This window comes from Antechinus flavipes, chromosome 4 (genome assembly GCF_016432865.1).
Source record: "Antechinus flavipes isolate AdamAnt ecotype Samford, QLD, Australia chromosome 4, AdamAnt_v2, whole genome shotgun sequence".
Taxonomy (NCBI): domain Eukaryota; kingdom Metazoa; phylum Chordata; class Mammalia; order Dasyuromorphia; family Dasyuridae; genus Antechinus; species Antechinus flavipes.
The window spans coordinates 371,945,639-371,963,623 of record NC_067401.1 but is presented as its reverse complement, the minus strand read 5'-3'; the positions used below and the strand labels follow the sequence as shown (position 1 = coordinate 371,963,623).

Sequence of the window (17,985 nt, the reverse complement as noted above, 5' to 3'; positions counted from 1 at the left end):
GTGATAAATTTGACTTGAGAAAACTTCCTAGAAATGAAAACTATTTAAAAGTGAAATGAATTGTTTTTGGAGATGGTGGGTGGGCTCCAACTCATTAGAAGTCTTCATTAGAGCTTGTTTGAGAATTGTTTATAATGTCATTGGGAATTATCATTGAGGCACCTAGACTAAGTGGATTTTAGGGTCCCTTCTAACTTTTAAAGTTTGTTGTGATTGGCATAAATTATGCTTTCTCAGGTTTTTTTTTTTTAATATCCACTCAATAAATATCATAGAAAATAAATTGTGTTAATGTGTTATTTGTAAGAAGGAAAAATGGAATATGCTCTTTCTCGTCTAGGTGGTAGCAGTGAAACAGCAACTAGAGAGAAATTCAGATGAGTTTAAGCAGAAGCTCTGCAGAACTGAACAAGCATTACAGACAAGTCAGACAAAGGAAAATGAGCTGAGGAAGAACCTGGAGGTAAGTGAGAAGTAATGGTCTTAATGCAGATCAATGATGGATGTTTAGATTGTTCTCTATAGTTGTATTTGTAGGAGGCAGCATTTTTTCTTTTGTTGGATTTGCTTTCTGCTTGCTTATTTTAGATCTGTGGATTATGTTTTTTAAGTAAAAAAGTAGCACAAAAAATTTATTGAATTTGTATTCATCCCATGAAGTGTAACTTTAAAAAATTACTAAATGATAGAAATAATAGAAATATGTAATTTGCATGAAAAGAATATGACTATTTGGTTTATATTAAGTATGTGACTCTGAGGAGAAAGGTGAAAAGGAAGTTTTTAAATATAAGTGATAACTCTTAAAAGTAACAAAAATTCCAAGAACTTTTATTCCAAGAAATATTGTCAAATAAAAGAACCTATGTTAAACTTTTCAAAATCCCATTAAAATTCAAGGCACAATTTGGATACCGTTACCTCTCTGAAACCTTTATGAACCCCTTTTGTTACTAAAGACCCATGTCCTTTCTTGGATTACTTGTACTTATCCAAGTTTTTAAAGAAGGACTCTGGCAATTTTGTTTTTGTACAAAGTTCCTTGAGTATAATAGAATTTAATGTTTTATCTCATAGAAGCAAATGGAATATTGGCTTATGTCTGTAAACGTGATTGTTTTGCATTAAATTTCATAGGTAAAACTTGTATTAAAACAACTATCTTGATATGTACAGCATAGGAAATTAATCTAGAGTCAGCATGACTTTCTGCGTGTTATACAAGTTTGCTCATTAGGAAGATTTCCAATGGCAAATGTATTAGGAACAAGTGAATGTATTTTTTTCTCGGCATCATTTTCTACTTACATAGCTCACTGATTTTATGCAGTTGATTCGGGAGTCTTATTTTGTGGCTTTAGTCTTTTGAAGTATTTAATAAACTGATGCTATAATTTTGAGGGAAGTAGTAGCAAGCAAATGACACTTTTTGCTCTATTAAAGAACTCTTGCAAGTTACATGATACAGTGGAGTTCTGGTCCTTGGAGTCAGGAAAAATCTGAGATTAAATCTGCTTTCAGACTCTCATTAATTGTTTGGTGCTGAATGAGTTACACTTAGACTCTGTTTGCCTCAGTTTGCTCATATGTAAAATTGTGACAACCATAAAGCAATTAGATCAATGTGTAGCACATAGTAAATATCATTCATATAAATATTAGCTATTAGATAATTTTGAAGTGAATTTTCTTTCCTAATTAATATAAATGATAATTCAGGTACTTTGTTTTACCAAGTCAAAATTTTCCCTGATTTTTATTGAATTGTTAATTGTTAAATGTTTATGGAATTTTAAAGCTATGAAAAACACTTGGCTCTTTTCAACAATGAAGTGATTTAAGGTAATAGAGGAGAAGACTGAATATGAATCACAGCATAGTATTTTCACCTTTGTTGTTCGTTTTTTTTTTTTTTTTTTTTTGCATTTTTTCTCTGTTTGATCTGATTTTTCTTGGACAGCATGATAAATGCGGTAATATTTTTAGAAGCATTGCACGTCTTACCTAAAAATTAAATAAATTAAATTAAATTAAAAAAAAAGAAATGAAAATCATATCTTAGAAAAAACTTTGAAATCTTGTGGCCTGGCCTAGAAATATAATGTGGGGGTAGAAATAAATGGTTTCCAAGGAGTGTTCTGTATGAAGAAGTAAGTGAAAAGCTGCCAGAGCTCAAGTAGAAAAAACTTCAAATCAAATGTTGGTTTTATTAGCAAACATTTTGAAATGGAAGTGTTTGTTTCAGCAAAACAAATGTTTGCCTTTTGGCCAGGAGGATCTACTAACAGATGCTTCTGCTGACATAGCCACAGGCAGACTGGCACTGAAAAGTGTCCTCTGTGCGCTTTGTTTTGAGCCAGTTCTCATGTGATGTTACTGGCTGCTGGTGAAAACATTTTGTAAAAACAATAGATTGATTAGAATGGTTAAAAACACTTATAAAATCTGTTTTCTTGGCCAAATTATGGTGCCCTTCTAGGCATTCTTGTAGGTTTTCTTTTCTTAAATCTTTTTTACATCTTAACTTGCCCAAGATGTAAATTGCTGGTTTAGATATAATTGCAGAATAGCTAGCCACAATAATATACTAGTTTCAGATGTTGCTAATGCCTAAGAAAAACTAACTGTGAAGCCAAATCCAAATTTTACACAATAATTTAACATTGTTTTCTTATAAAAGAGTGTAGGGTTTAGGGATGATTGGTGATAGATTAATTGCACTGTGAATTATGATCTGGGATTGAAAAATGATTTAATAAGTGGTCTTTCAAGTATATTAAGCAGCTTCAACTGCTATTATATTCCTTGGTTTTTGCTATTATTATACTAGTAATGTTCATTCTTACCTATGGCAACAAAAAAAATTATGGTGAGGTAAAGCACATTTTACATAAAGTGAACATTTTAGATGTATGTCTTTCTGCCCTTTTGATCTTGGTAAATGCATTTTGAATGGCATGTAATTCTTTTGTAATTGTAAAGTTTTGTATGTTTATAGATATTGGGTACGGAAATATTTTCTTGTCCTCCATTTAGTAAATAAAATGGCACAATGAGAAATTATCAATATTAGAAATGCAATTTAGTGGTCTAATCATGGATAAAGTTACCCTGTAGTATCAAATCAAATATAATACAGAAATAACTTCAGCCATGTTACAGTGCCAACTCAGTAGCATTATGATGTAGTGTGGTAAAATGCTATCATGTTGACAATCCAAATCTATGAACATTTGCCTGGGGACTTTTCCAAGCATGGAAATCTGAATGACTAAGTACTCTGAGGAGTTTGTTTTGGCACATAAGAATGGGTGAAACATATAGAAGAAAAATAACCCTTCCAATCCACATTTCCATGATGATCCAGCCTTCCTCCATCAGGAGAAATTAAATTTTATTCTTGGATGGAGTTGAGAAGTACCAAATAGAAACTAAAATTTGCCTCCTTTAGCCTTAGGAAATGATGCCTCCCTTGCTTCTCCTAAAAATAGTAGAATCTGGGTGGTTTTGCTTGCTGGCACATAGTTATAGGGATTTTTGTTGTGTTTTTCTAGGAAAGTACCGCAGTTTTGCAAATTATGTGAGGATGCCTAGGAGAATATATCCTTGTATCCTTATCTCATTGTTATTGACAAGCTACCCAATCAAGTTTAAAGTAACTGCAGCCACACTGAAACTAATTACTCATGATTGCCAGCCTGAAATTTCATTTTCAGATGTTCACTTTTGTTAATCTTAGCTTTAAAAATTTTTTGGATTTCATAACAACTGTATTCTTACTAGACTGTTGGCTGTAAGATTAGCTTTTTTTGTATAAACAAGAATTTGATGAGATAATTAGCTTATGGTTGAAGTTGGCTTTTTTTCAACAAAATATTTAGGAAAATACAAGTGCAGGTAAAATTCTTTGTGCATTTGTTAGCTTTTTCAAATGACTTTCCTTCAAAGAACCTCTCCCTCCTCATCCCTATCAAGACTTTTAGAACAAATAACATTTGTTATATTACCATTTCAGAAATTAAGAAATTATTGTACAAATATCAATAGTTAATCTATGGTTTGAGAAAACTTCAAGCTTTATTTAACATCATTCAGTTATTCTTCCCATGAATCAGAGAGGTCTGGCTAATGTTTAAATGTTGGTTTGAATAAGGAATGTTGATTTTCTCAATTTAGAGATGTGTTATTTGTGAAAATTTCTACTGTGTAATGATACAACTGTAATGATTATTTGTTATAAAATTTTATCCAGAAATTTCTTATACAGAATTATCAATCAGATAATCTTGACATTTAGTGTGACTTGATACTTCATTCCCCTGAGCTTGAATTGACCGTAGTGTCATTATGGTCAATAAAGGGACAGGGACTAGGAAACAAATAATTAAAGTTTGATGAGATTCCATTTCAATAACAAAATTAAAAATATATACTTGAACAGACAGCTGCCAGTAAGTTTCCAAGTACTTTTCCCTAGTCATTCTCTCTTTTCTTGCATTTGGCTTTCCTACATTGGTACCCATCTGCTAGTAGTAACTAGGCTGATAATTGAAGGCAGTATTCCAACATAACAATGCCAACACCATCTGTTATCTAATAGTATAGCAGGGTGTTGTAGGGAGGGCAGTACTTATATATTTTTTCTTTGAAGAATCCATTTTATTTCATTTTTTGAGTAGTCTTGGTGGGAGGCATTTAAAAAGTATAATTGCAAACAAGCTAAAACTTGAAGTTGAACAGTTTCACAAGTGCCTCTCTTATTTTTCCAACTTGTTTATAAACTGGAGGGAAGATTTCAGAATAAGCAGTAAATCTCTGTAACTGTCCTATATTCACCTAAACCACCACAAAATGCTCCCAAAACAGATTCTGCAAAAGCAGAACCAGCAAAAAGATGATGTGAAACTATTTTTTAGTTCAAGAAACTTTGAAGATTTGCTGGAAATTCTCATTTGTGTATGAGGGGCAACATAATGCAAGACAAGAAAGTGTCCCAGTGAATCTCAATTAGACCCCACTTCAGCCAACCTGCAGGAGATCCTGAGGCCCGGTATGGTGGAGCAGGCACTTACAGATTAATATAATTAATATTATAGATTATATAGAAATATAGATTAATATAGTAATCTATCTTACCTCACAGGAAAGTAGGAAGGGGGAAGAGTAAGTGAAGCAAGTGGAGAAAGAGAGAGCTTGACACTGAAGAGTGGGGAGGAGGCACAGTAGCCAAAAGTTGGAGGAGAGAAAAAAAGTGTGAAATGAGAGAGAAGACAAATGGGAGAAAAAAATAGGATGGAAGGAAATACTCAGTAATCATAACTTTGAATGTGAATGGGATGAATTCTCCCATAAAATGGAAGTTCACACATAGCAGTGTATAGCAAAGCCCAAATTCCTACAATATGCATTTTACAGGAAGCACAGTTGAAATAAAGAGACTTGTAGAGCATAAAATTTTGCCTGAGCAGATTCTGCTTCACCTGAAGTAAAGAAAGTAAGGGTAGCAATTTTGATCTCAGACAAAGCAGAAGCAAAAATAGACTTATTTAATACTTATTTAGTACATAGACAATGAAGTAACTTTAATACTAAACATATATGCACCAATTGGTATAGCATGCAAATCTTAGTGAATTTGAGTGTGTTATTGGCGGGGAAAATTGGAAAACAGTAGGACACAAATTAGGTATAGACTGACATTTCTCGCCACATACCAAGATAAGGTCAAAATGGGTATGTGATTTAGACATAGTCACATCATAAATAAATTAGAAAAGCAAAGAATTGTTTACTTGTCACAGATATGGAGAAGAGTAGACTGATCAAATGAGAGAGTATTTTGAAATGTAAAAATAGATAATTTTGATTTAAAAGCTTTTGCACCAACAAAACCATTACAACCCCAATTAAAAGGAAAGGAGAAAGCTGGAAAACAATTTTTACAGCAAACTTCTCTGATAAAAGCCATATATAGAGAATTGAATTAAATTTATAAGAACATATGCCATTTCTCAGTTGATAAATGACGAAAGGCACTTTTAAGCTGATGAAATCAGTGCTATCCATAAGTATGTAAAGAGATACCACTTTACTCACTTTAGATTAAGAAGAAGAAAAGGTAAATGATAAATGTTGAGGTTGGGAAAATTGGATCATTAATGAAATATCAGTGGAGTTTTGAACTGATCCAATCATTCTGAAGAACAATTTAAAACTGGCCAAAGGACAACCAAATTGTGCATTTGATCCAGCAAAACCACAACTTGGTCTGTATCCAGAAGAGATCATTAAAAAAAGAGAAGAGGTCCTACCTGTACAAAAATATTTATAAGAGCTATTTTTGTGGTGACAAAATATTGGAAATTGAGGGGATGCCCATCATTTGGGAAATGGCTGAACGAGCTATGGAATATGAACATAATGGAATATTATTGGCTGGTTGGGGGGTTATTGTGCTTCATTCACAAAGGTAATTAGCACTTCTCTAAATCCTTTATAGCTACCTTCTTAATTTTTTATAGTTTTATGTAACTAATTTTTTTGTAGTCATTGTTATACAGCCAATATGTGTTGTACATGAGATTTGAACCAGATTTTGCTGAATCTGGACTCAGCTCTTATGATTAGTTATACTGCTCTCATACTTAGTTGTCATAATTTACTTTTTTGATCTACATTCAGAAAATTTTGTAAGATCTCATCATCACATTCATTATTATTAAAAAAATTGTTATATGGCCAGAAAAAAGAGGGGTATAGTCCATGTAGGATAAAATTATTGTAACTACACAGTATTAAGTTTTGCTTTATTATTCTTTAAATTCTTATTGTAGTTCTTGTGTATATCATTTTCCTACTTTTGTTTAGTTTGAATTAGTTTATAAAAATTATTAAGTGTTTCTCTGAATTCCTTTGCTTATATAGTTTCTTAAAGCACAATAATTTTCCATTATTCATATACCAATATTTGTTTTGATATTCCTCATTATATTGGTATCTCTTTCATTCTCAATACTTTGCTGATATAAAATTGCCACTGTAAATATTTTCATATATAATAGACCTTTATGTATTTGACTTCTTTAGAGGTGTAGGATCCTAGCAGTAGAATCTCTACTTCAAAAGATATGATATTTTCTTCACTTTTATTTTTAATTCCTAATTATCTTTTAGTAATTATTGTGCTAATTCAAAGACTTTACAACTGTGTGTTTGTCTTTCAATAGCTCTCAAGGAACTTTTATTTAATGAAGTACCAAAAGAACATTGTGATTAGATGATTTCTTTTATGTAGTGACTCTCATAGATGACTTTTATGGTAGCATTATATTGAGGTTATTAAATTTATTGTATTTATATCCATTGGTCACAATTGCATATTCCAATACCACACTAAGATAGAAGCAGTTCTTTTAATTTGCAATGTCCAAATTTTTAGTTAATTTTATTTGTTCTTTTAGAAAAATATTTTTTTGACTTATAATCAAGAATTCTTAACAATATTTTAGGAAATGATGCAGGAAAAACAGCTCTTCAGTCATCAGTTAGATAAAAGAACAAGAGAAGTCTGTCTACTGGAGGAAGAACTCAAGAAAACTAAATATTGTCTAAAGCAGAATCAGAATCTTGCAGAAGAAATGAAAGGTATATTAGATGACTAGTTGGTATGTAAGTTGTTTTCATTGTGAGAAAACAACAAATCTTTATATATCCTGAAGTTGAAGTGAATTGTTAATGTTGTTCTTCGACAATGTCCTTTGTTTTTGATTAGCGTGGGGAAGAGATTGAGACTTTGAATGCACTGTGCATAGTTTTACACATAATTTGTTTTATGATAGTTGGGATTATTTAAATTAACTATTCCCAAATGACTGATTTATAGTTCTTTGGAAGCAAAATGGCAAATATCTTAAAAACAGATCACTATTTTTACTTGCCTCACAACACTGTTTTATATGTCCCAAATGTGTTATACCAAGGCTATTCCTTTCATCATTCATAATTTTTCTTAAGAAAATGGGAAAATCAAATTGATTTTATTTTGTTATTAATTTTATTTGGTATCACTGCCTGGTATTTCTGTAACTGTCTCAAGTCATGTTTCATTTGTGTTAGAGTTAAGTTTGGAAATTCAGCTTTTCTGTAAATCACTGTAAATCTGTAAATAAACACAATGAGTTAAGTTTATGTTTAGAATCCAGTTAAGTTTAGAAGTTGAGTCTTCTAATCATTGCTCTCCTTATTTCAAATCTTTTATTTTTGAAGAATGCTGGGGAATTTCAAAGAGTCTTATCTGTTATCCAAGGTAGTCTTGTTGACTCTCACTAAATTATCCTTGCAGGAGAACTCAAAATAGTGAGTTCTTAGTGCTAGTATGGAAGGAGAGGTGGTTTCTAGTTCCTCATTTTTTAGTCAATCATTTGTTCATCATACTTGTGATGCTTCAGCTGATGTAAATAATCATAGTTGTTTTCCCCATTTATGATGCTGTAAGCTTTGTAGTAAGTCACACTGTTTTCCCCATGTATAATACTGCTCTCTTCTGAGTGCTTTTCCTTTTGACTATAAAAGAAAGTTGGCTCCTTATTAGGGGGTCTTGGCTTGATGAGGAATTGAAATTCCTTTTATTGGTAAATGCTAGCCTCACCGATAGATTGAATGAGTCCAGAACTTTGTGCTTCAATTTACCTTAATTTTGATTTTAAAATTAATAGCCAACTTTACTTAACTGCATTGTTTCCCAAGCCCTCAATGGCCATTTCCTTAGATTTCTTATTCGATTAAATGATTTTTGCATCCTAATAATGTTTCCTTTATAATATATGAATTTACAATTAATTTTTGTGTGTAAAAGTAAAAGAAACTCAGGTAGATTACCATTTCCATTTTCAAAAACAGACTGGACTGATGTCATGCATGAAAGACCTCTTACTACCATTTTCCTAGCTATAAAATATCGGTTATTTGGGACAGATTGTGGAACTTCCCCTCATTATAATTGGTTTGAATTTTCAGGTATCATGTTGATTTTTGACTCTTTGTGACCCCATTTTGGAGCATTATTGGTAAAAATAATGGAGTCATTTGCCATTTCGTCTTATAGTTCATTTTACAGGTGAGGAAACTGAAGAAAATAGGATTAAATAACTTGAGGTCACACAGTTTGTAAGGATTTAAAGCCATATGACTCCAGTCCTGGCACACTGTCAATTTTGCCACATAGCTGTCCTCCATGCTATAATACCATTTGCTATGTTTGCAGCTGTGTTTGTTTTGTAGTTATAGGTCAATCTAGCAGCATCTTTTTCAGAGTGGCAGGGACAAATCAAACTCTCAGATTATTTTTAAAAAACACAATAGATTATGGGAACTATGCATTAGGAAAGGTAATTAGGAAGGTGGTTCCTTTCTGGCTTTTCTGTAGTCTGTTTTTTTCTTTAATTTCCCAAAAAAGAAGAATGAAAAAGCTTTCAGTACATTGAGAAGGTTTATTTTCTACTGTCATTTTCTATATTATTTAAATTACTGTTCTCCTATAAATGATATTTTCCTTATTAAAATATATAAACCCAAATAATGAGTTCACATTAGTCTACAATGGTATATAATTAGTAATTCACTATAATCTGGCCTATATAAATTTATTGTCCTATAGATCATAATTAATTAAAAGTGTTATGTTTTTTAGATAAGAATGCTACTCAAGAGGAAACTTTAAAAGCTCTTCAAGAAAAAGTTGATCAACAGGAAAAGTCTTTCATTTTAGAAAAACTGAAGCTTGCAGTAGCTGATCTAGAGAAACAACGGGATTGTTCTCAAGATCTTCTGAAAAAAAGGGAACATCATATTGAACAGCTAAATGAAAAATTAAGTACAACACAGAAAGAGACAGACGAATTACTGAGTACCTTGGAATTAAAGGAGAAGGAATGTGAAAGCCTCAAAAAAGAGACAATTATATTTTCTCAGTGGAAAAATGAGAAAGAATCACTTTTGAATCAGCTTTTGTTAGAAAAAGAAGGTTTAGAGAGCAAAATTAATCATTTGGAATTGTGTCTGAAGACTCAGCAGATGAAAAATCACGATGCCAATGAAAGCTTCAAAATAATGGAAACTGAAAAAGAAAACTTGGGCTTGGAGATCATAAAACTTCAGAATGCAATAGAAGTAAAAAGTATAGAATTAGAAGCACAGAAAAGAGCCTATGATGAACTTCAGGAAAAATCTGAGTGCTCAGAACAGAAATATAAAAAGGAAATAGAAAATCTTTCTTTGAAAATAGTTCAGGTAACTGAGGAAGATGAACACCTGAAACAAAAGCTACAATTGATAGCCAATGAAATCGTGGAGAAAGATCAGCGTTATGAAGAATTATGTATACAATATGAAAGGATCAATAGTCTAGTAAAATCCCAAAATATTTCTCAGATGACAAGTGATGATCACTGTGGGGATCTTTTAATGTTTGAAGAACCAGTAATGAACAATTCTGTTACAAATATACTTGAAATTCAAGGAAGCTTACCTTTAGAAAGGGAAAGTCAAAAAATTAAGTTATGTTCAAGAGATGAGAGTCTAAAAAGTGCCGCTTTACCACAGCATGAAGTTTCTTCATTTGAGTTTTCAGTAGAGTCTCAAAAGCAGATGAATTCAGACTCACAAAAACATTGTGAAGAGTTGGTACCAATCAAAGGTGAAATAGAAGAAAATCTTTTTAAAGCAGAACATATGCATGGATGTTTTGTGAACAAACAGTTTCAAATGCTGAGTGAACAAGTAGAATCTGGACAAGTAGAGGATGAAGATTTAAAAACCAATAAGCTTTTATTTGAAAAGTCAGTAAAAGAGCTACAATTGATGTCTGAAACTCTGAATTCTGAAAAAAAAGAAATTAATTCAGTTCTCTTTCAAAACAAGAAAGAAATTGAAGAACTGACCCAAGAAAATCGCAATCTCAAGGAAATTAATGCAATTTTAAATATTGAAAAAATGAACTTAATACAAAAAAATGTCGACTTTTCAAACTGCTTGATTCAAAAAGAGAATAATTTTTCAGAGTTATCTGATAGAAAAATGGAGGAAAAGCTTCTTTTGGTAAAGAGATGTGAAGAAGCTGAAAAGGAACTTGAACTTCTTAAAGAAAAATACAAATCATTGGAGAAAAAGAATACTGAAATGGAATGTATCCTAAGTGACCATACTCTTACTCCTTGTGGAGACAGAAATAATGAATTAAAAGACCTGGAAGGAGCTTTTGCAAGAGAACGTGAAGATTACATAGGCAAGCTAGCTCTAGCTGAAGAAAAAAATGAGAAATTAATTTTTGAGATGGAGACAATACAGTGTGGACTGAGAACTGAGAATGCAGCCATTCAAAATAGTTCAAAGATTGAAGCTGATTGCTTAAGACAAGAAATTTCAGATTTCAAGCATGAACAAAACAAAATACAAGAACAATATCATGACTTGCTTCGAGAGAATGATCGACTGATGAAATTAATTAAGGCAAAAGATGTACAAATGAATACATTGGTTCTTACTGGCAGTTCAGCTTCTGCACAAATCAGTGAGTCTGTAAATCAAAATGAAAATGAATCAGATAATTTTAAGATGATTAAAGTTGAAATGTTTCCTATAAATCTTGATGCTAAAGACAGTTCTTTAAATACTTGTAATCCACAAGTGGTACGACTTGAGGAAGTTATTAAACATATGGAACTAAGACTTAAAGAAAGTGAAAAAGAGAAAGAGTTCTTACAGAAAGAATTAGAAATGATTAGGAAAGAGTTAGAAATTAGGGATTCAAAGATAATGGAAGGTAAGCAATATGACCAGTCATTTGAAACCAATAGTTATGAGGATTGTAAAAGAGAAATGGATGAAAAGTATATTTCAGTTCTACATGAACTATCAACAAGCCAAAATGATAATGCACAATTGATGACGTCATTGCAGGGAGCAGCCAGTAAACTAAATGAATTAGAGAAAATGTGTGAGATTCTTCAAATTGAAAAATTAAAATTAACATCTGAGCTGAATGATTCAAAATCGGAATGTATCTTAGCAACTACCAAAATGGCAGAAAAAATGGAGAAACTTGTAAATGAAATTAAAACACTAAATAATGAAAATAGTAACCTTCCTGGTGATCTTAATGAACATAATGGTAAAGATAAATTTGGGGAACAACATATGGAACAAAAGTCTGTTTCTTTAAAACTTTTAGAGAGCAATATTGATGCAGGTGGTGACTATGAACATTTGAAACTATCAAATAAAGAAGTTCAAACGCATTTTGTTGAGTTACAAGAAAAATTTTCATCTTTAGAAGTTGAGCACAGAATTTTACATGAACAGCACTGTTGCATGAACTCCAAATTGTCAGAACTATGTTCTTACATTAACACACTAAAAGCTGAAAATTCTGTATTGTCAATGAATCTTAAAAACCTACAAACTGATTTGATGAAGCAGTACTCACCTGGTAATGAAGAACTTTCACTAGAAGAGGGGGGATCTTTATCATCCTCTTGTATGAATGAAATCCCCAATCTTACAAGTTTTGTGGAATCTTCTTTTTATAAGGACTTATTTGAAGAACCAAGAGAAACATCTTCTTCGAACAGTTTAGAAGAGACTATTTTAAACAGTCAGTCCAGTACAAGTACACATGAAACCTCTCTTAGCAGCTCTGTGGTAGAATGCATGAATAAGAAAATTGCTAGATCTGATCCCAGTATGAATATTGAAGACCTTGAAACACTTTGTGAAACTTATCAGATATCACTGAAGAATCTTGAAGAGAAATATCAAAGTCAAGAGATTATAAAAAATAAAGAGATTCAAGAACTTAAGCAACTCATAGGTTCTGAAAGGAAAGAATTACAATCCCTTAGAGAGCAGTATTTAGCAGAAAATGAACAGTGGCAACAGAAACTTACAAATGTGACTGTGGAAATGGAGTCAAAGTTGGCAGCAGAAAAGAAACAGACCGAGTACTTGTCACTTCAACTTGAAGTAGCAAGACTTCAACTTCAGGGTCTTGATTTAAGTTCCCGTTCTTTCCTTATTGCTGAAAGTGAAGATGTAAGTATGTTCACCAAGATTTTTTTCCCCCCTTATATCTAATGACATCAAAGGAAAAAAGGGCTATTAAATTAGATCTGGTTTGATTGGTTTACTATATTTCTAAATTCTGTTTTTAAAATTTATTAAGAACTATATTACTACTGCATAAAAACAGTCTAATTCATGTTTTAACAAATTACTACAGTGATTGATAGTATCACAACTATAGTATATTGAGGGTGACTGCTTTTTAGGAATGTTATAATGTTTGAACAAGAACTTGAGGAAATGAATATGTTATTTATCACTCAAAGTGTGGTGATCTATAAGCATATGTTGCCTAATATTACTGTTTCCCTGATAGGATTTCAAGTGAAGAAAAATATTTTTGAATCATTTGCTAGATTACATCAGTGATGATTATTTAATATCTTCTAAATGAGTGGTTGAACATTATGAAATGTTCAACTTCATATTAATAATATATTTTGTACAAATCTGATTAAAAATAATAATGACAATTGTTAATTGACCTTGGTTAACAATGTTAGGAAATTTGTGTTTCTATAAATTTGTCATGACAATAAAAGATTACATGATGGAGTTGACCCCTCCAGTCATTTTCAGAAATAATAATATATTTTAGAATTAGAGCTTTTAAAATATTGCCTTATAATTAGCATATGTAATTGAAAACTTTTGGTCTAGTGAGTTATTGTTACATAACTGATTTAGTTCTTATTGCTTTAAAACATCTTTCCTTCATTGGTTAATTATTATTCAGACATATTTTTATTTTTAGATACCTTTAAATACATTCATTTTTGTTTCAAATACTTGAAATCTTATATATATATATATGTATATATATGTGTGTGTGTATATGTATATATATATATATGTATATATATATATCATATAACTTTGAATAAGTTAAATCAATACCTGCTAAGTGAAATATGAGTTGGTTGGAATTTACCACTTTTTTTTTTTTTTTTTTTTTTTTATGGGCAGGAAAAGAAAAATTTTATTTTACTATTAATGTTTCCAACCTACATCAATTTTATCTGATATATATATATATATGTAAAAGATTAAGTATCTTAAATCAAAAGATAACATTTAAAGACATTTAAAGAGACTCCTAATGGAAATCTGACCACCACTTTGGGAGGTGAAGAGGAGGAAAGTGGTATTTTAAACTTCCTTATTGTGGTAAAATATATCTAGCAATTAAATTTTAGCTTACTTCTGTATTCCTTTGTGAAAAATAAAATGCTTTCTTTTTGGTACTTTGTAATTACAGGCAATTAACGATGACCAAGATAACAGTGTCTCAGATAACTCAGAAGAACATAGTTCATTCACTGATGAAAAGATAATTAAGAGTGACAGTCTGCACATTTGTGAGCAAAATGCTCAGCAAACCTTATGTTTGGAATCTCAGAAAATAGCTGAAAATGATGGTGTCCGCTCTGCAGCAGCATCTTCTAGGAAAGTGAACTTAGAAAGTGAATATAGAAATCCATTAGATAAAACCCTAAATAATTCTGAGTGTATTCATGAATTATCATTTTCTAATAATGATACTACAGTAGCCATGGATTTCCTAGAGAATCAGGTGCTCATTCAGAATCTACAAATGAAGCTGAAAGAGACTTCAAATGAAAACTTGAAGTTAATTCGTGGCATAGAGGAAAGTAATAAAAAAGTTGACAGCTTGCTTAGTCAAATCAAAGAATTAGACTATAAATTGGACTTACAAAAGACTGAACTAACTCTTAAGATATGCAAATGTTCAGAATTAGAAAAAGTAATTCAGGAACTTCAAAAAGAAAAATCAGATCTAAGTGACAAATTGGAATCCCTCTCTTTTGATAATCATCAATTACTCCAGAGAGTAACAACTTTTGAAAACTTAAATTCTTGTTTAAGTCCAGATAAAGTTATATTCACAGATACTATAGATATTGAAGAAAACATAGCAATGATGAGTAAAGATTGGAAAGAACAATATCTTGAAATTGAAAATGAATTGAAGAAGGTAAAATCTGAAAAGACTAACATTGAGAATCATGCCATCTCCATTGAAGGTGACTTAGAAGAACTTCAAACAAAGAATCTGAGTTTAGAAAAAGATAATGATAACAAACAGAAAATGGTGTCCAATCTCAATGAACAACTGTCTTTAGTTATAGCTGAGAAAAACCACCTTAGTGGAGAACTTGAAATTGTATTAAAGGCAAAAATGCAAATAGAAGAAATATGTGAAAAATTGAAGGAAAAAATTGAAGTGTTAGAGTCAAATCAAAGGGAATCTGTGCAACATGTAGAAATAATGGAGTCTGAGGTAAGAGATAAAACACAACTTCTTCAGTCTATGACTTGTCATGTAAACCAACTATTAAAAGACAAAGAAGATCTCCAAGAGCAGCTTCAGAATTTAGAAAAAGATACACAGAAACTTAATTTAACAAAAGATAACTTGAAACATGAAATTGGTCAACTGACCAATGAAAAAGAATTTCTTATAAGAGAAATAGAAAATCTGAAATCTAAGTTGAATGAATCAGAAGCAGAAAATGTAAACCTTTCTAAGGTTTTGGAGAGTTCTCTAATTGAGAAAGGAGAGATTGCAGCAAGATTGAATTCAACACAAGAAGAAGTACATCAGCTGAGAACTGGCATAGAAAAGCTAAAAATCCGCATAGAAGCTGATGAAAAGAAAAAACACTATGTTTTAGAAAAGCTAAAAGAAAGTGAACGTAATGCTGACTCATTTAAGGATAAAATTGAAGCACTTGAAAGAGAATTACAGATGTCAGAAGAAAATCAAGAAGCAGTGATTCTAGATGCTGAGAATACAAAGTCTGAATTAGAAACACTGAAAACACAAATGGAAGAATTAACCAAAGGATTAAAATGTTCAGAATTAGAATCATTTGCTTTAAGGTCACAAAATAATGCAGAAATTGTTGCTTTAAGGGCAGAAAAAGAAAATATATTGAAAGAGTTGCAAGAAAAGCAAGATCAAGTATCTCAATTGGAACAGTTGGCTGAAAACTTGAAATTCCTTTTTTCTTTAAGCTCAGAAGAAAACATAATGAAAGAAATACAAGAAAATAAAGGTCAGGGATTTGAATTAGAAAATTTGATTCAAACCTTAAATTGTTTAAAATCAGAACTTGTTGTTTTAAAGTCAGAAAAAGAAATTGCTTTGAAAGAACTACAAGTGAAGGAAAATCGGGTGTCTGAATTAGAAGAGTTGGTCCAAAATCTTAGATATGAAGAACCTGGAGTTGTAACTTCAATTTCAGAAAAAGGAACTATATTGAAAAACCTTCAAGATTCTCGGGAGCAAACTTCTCAATTAGAAGAGTGGGCCAAAACTTCCAAATGTTTAGAGTCTGAGGTTGTCACTTTAAGGTTAGAAAAAGAAAATATGCTGAATGAACTACAAGAAAAGCAAAATAGATTATCTGAATTAGAGGCATCAAATCAAATGCTAAAACATTTGGAAACAGAGCTTATTGCCTTAAACTTAGAAAAAGAAAATTTATCAAAAGCACTGGTACAAGAAAAACAAAGTAAAGTGGTTGAATTTGAAGAGAGAAATAACAATCTGAAATTAATGGAAACAGAAATTTTTGCCTTAAGGTCTGAAAAAGAAAATATTTTAAAAGAACTTCATGAAAATCAAAGTCGAGTGTCTGAGTTAGAAGAGTTAACTCAAAACTTGAAGTGTGTGGACACTTTTGCTTCTTTAAGCTTAGAAAAAGAGATTGTGCCTATTGAATTACAAGAAAATAGTGATCACGAATTAAAAGATTTGGCCAGAAACCTGAAATCTTTGGAGATGGAGGTTATAGCTCTAAGGGAAGAAAAAGAAAACATGTCTAAAAACCAACAAGAAAATCACCTGATTGAATTAGAGAAATTGACCCAAACCATAAAATATTTAGAATGTGAACTTGTGGCTTTGAGGGAAGAAAAAGAATCCATATCAAATGAAGTACTAAAAGAAAAGCAATATCAAGTATTTGAATTAGAAAAGTTGACCAATTCCCTAAAGTGTTTGGAAATTGAGGTTGCTTCTTTAAGGTCAGAAAAAGAAAGTATATTGAAGGAATTACAAAAAAAGCAGAGTGAAGTGTCTGAATTAGAAGAATTGACTAAAACTTTAAGATTTGTAGAAACTGAAGTTGTTTCCTTAAGATCAGAAAGAGACAATGTGTTGAAAGAACTGCAAGAAAATCAAGATCAAATATATGAATTTAAAGGATTGATTGGAAGCTTAAAATGTGTAGAAACAGAAGTTGTTGCCTTAAGATCAGAAAAAGAAAATATGTTGAAAGAATTAAAAGAAAAACAAGATCAGCTTTGCCAGTTAGAAGAGTCGCTCAAAATTCTAAAATGTCTAGAAACCGAACTTGCCCTCTTAAGATCAGAAAAAGAAAATACACTTAGGGAATTACAAGAAAATCATTATCAAGTTTTTGATTTAAGAGAATTAGTCCAAATTCTAAAATGCTTAGATTCAGAACTGCTCAGTACCAAGTTAGAAAAAGAAAATGTTTTGAAAGACTTACAAGAAACAAAAGATCGAGTGTCTGAATTAGAAAACCTGACCATAAACTTAAAAGATTTAGAAACTGAAATTGTTTCCTTAAGGTTAGAAAAAGAAAATAGGTTAAAGGAATTACAAGAAAAGCCAAATCAGGTGTCTGAATTGGAAGGGTTGACCACAAACTTAAAAGTCTTGGAAACTGAAGTTGATTTTTTAAGTCAGAAAACAAAGATGTGTTGAAGGAACTACAAAAAAAGCAAGATCAGACTTGTGAGTTACAAGAAATGACAATAACGTTAAAATCTTTAGAAAGTGAAATTATTTCCTTAAAGTCAGAAAAAGAAAACACA

At 31.2% G+C, this 17,985-nt stretch overlaps 1 protein-coding gene across 1 annotated transcript in view; it reads left to right on the top strand.

Moving 5' to 3' along the window:
* Window positions 1–17,985, top strand: part of CENPF (centromere protein F) — a 79,318-nt gene that overhangs the window by 42,011 nt on the left and 19,322 nt on the right. The window contains exons 10-13 of the mRNA XM_051996751.1: window positions 341–463; window positions 7,509–7,644; window positions 9,689–13,086; window positions 14,375–17,868. Of these exons, the coding sequence (XP_051852711.1) occupies window positions 341–463; window positions 7,509–7,644; window positions 9,689–13,086; window positions 14,375–17,868 (7,151 nt within the window). The remainder of the gene's footprint in view (window positions 1–340; window positions 464–7,508; window positions 7,645–9,688; window positions 13,087–14,374; window positions 17,869–17,985) is intronic.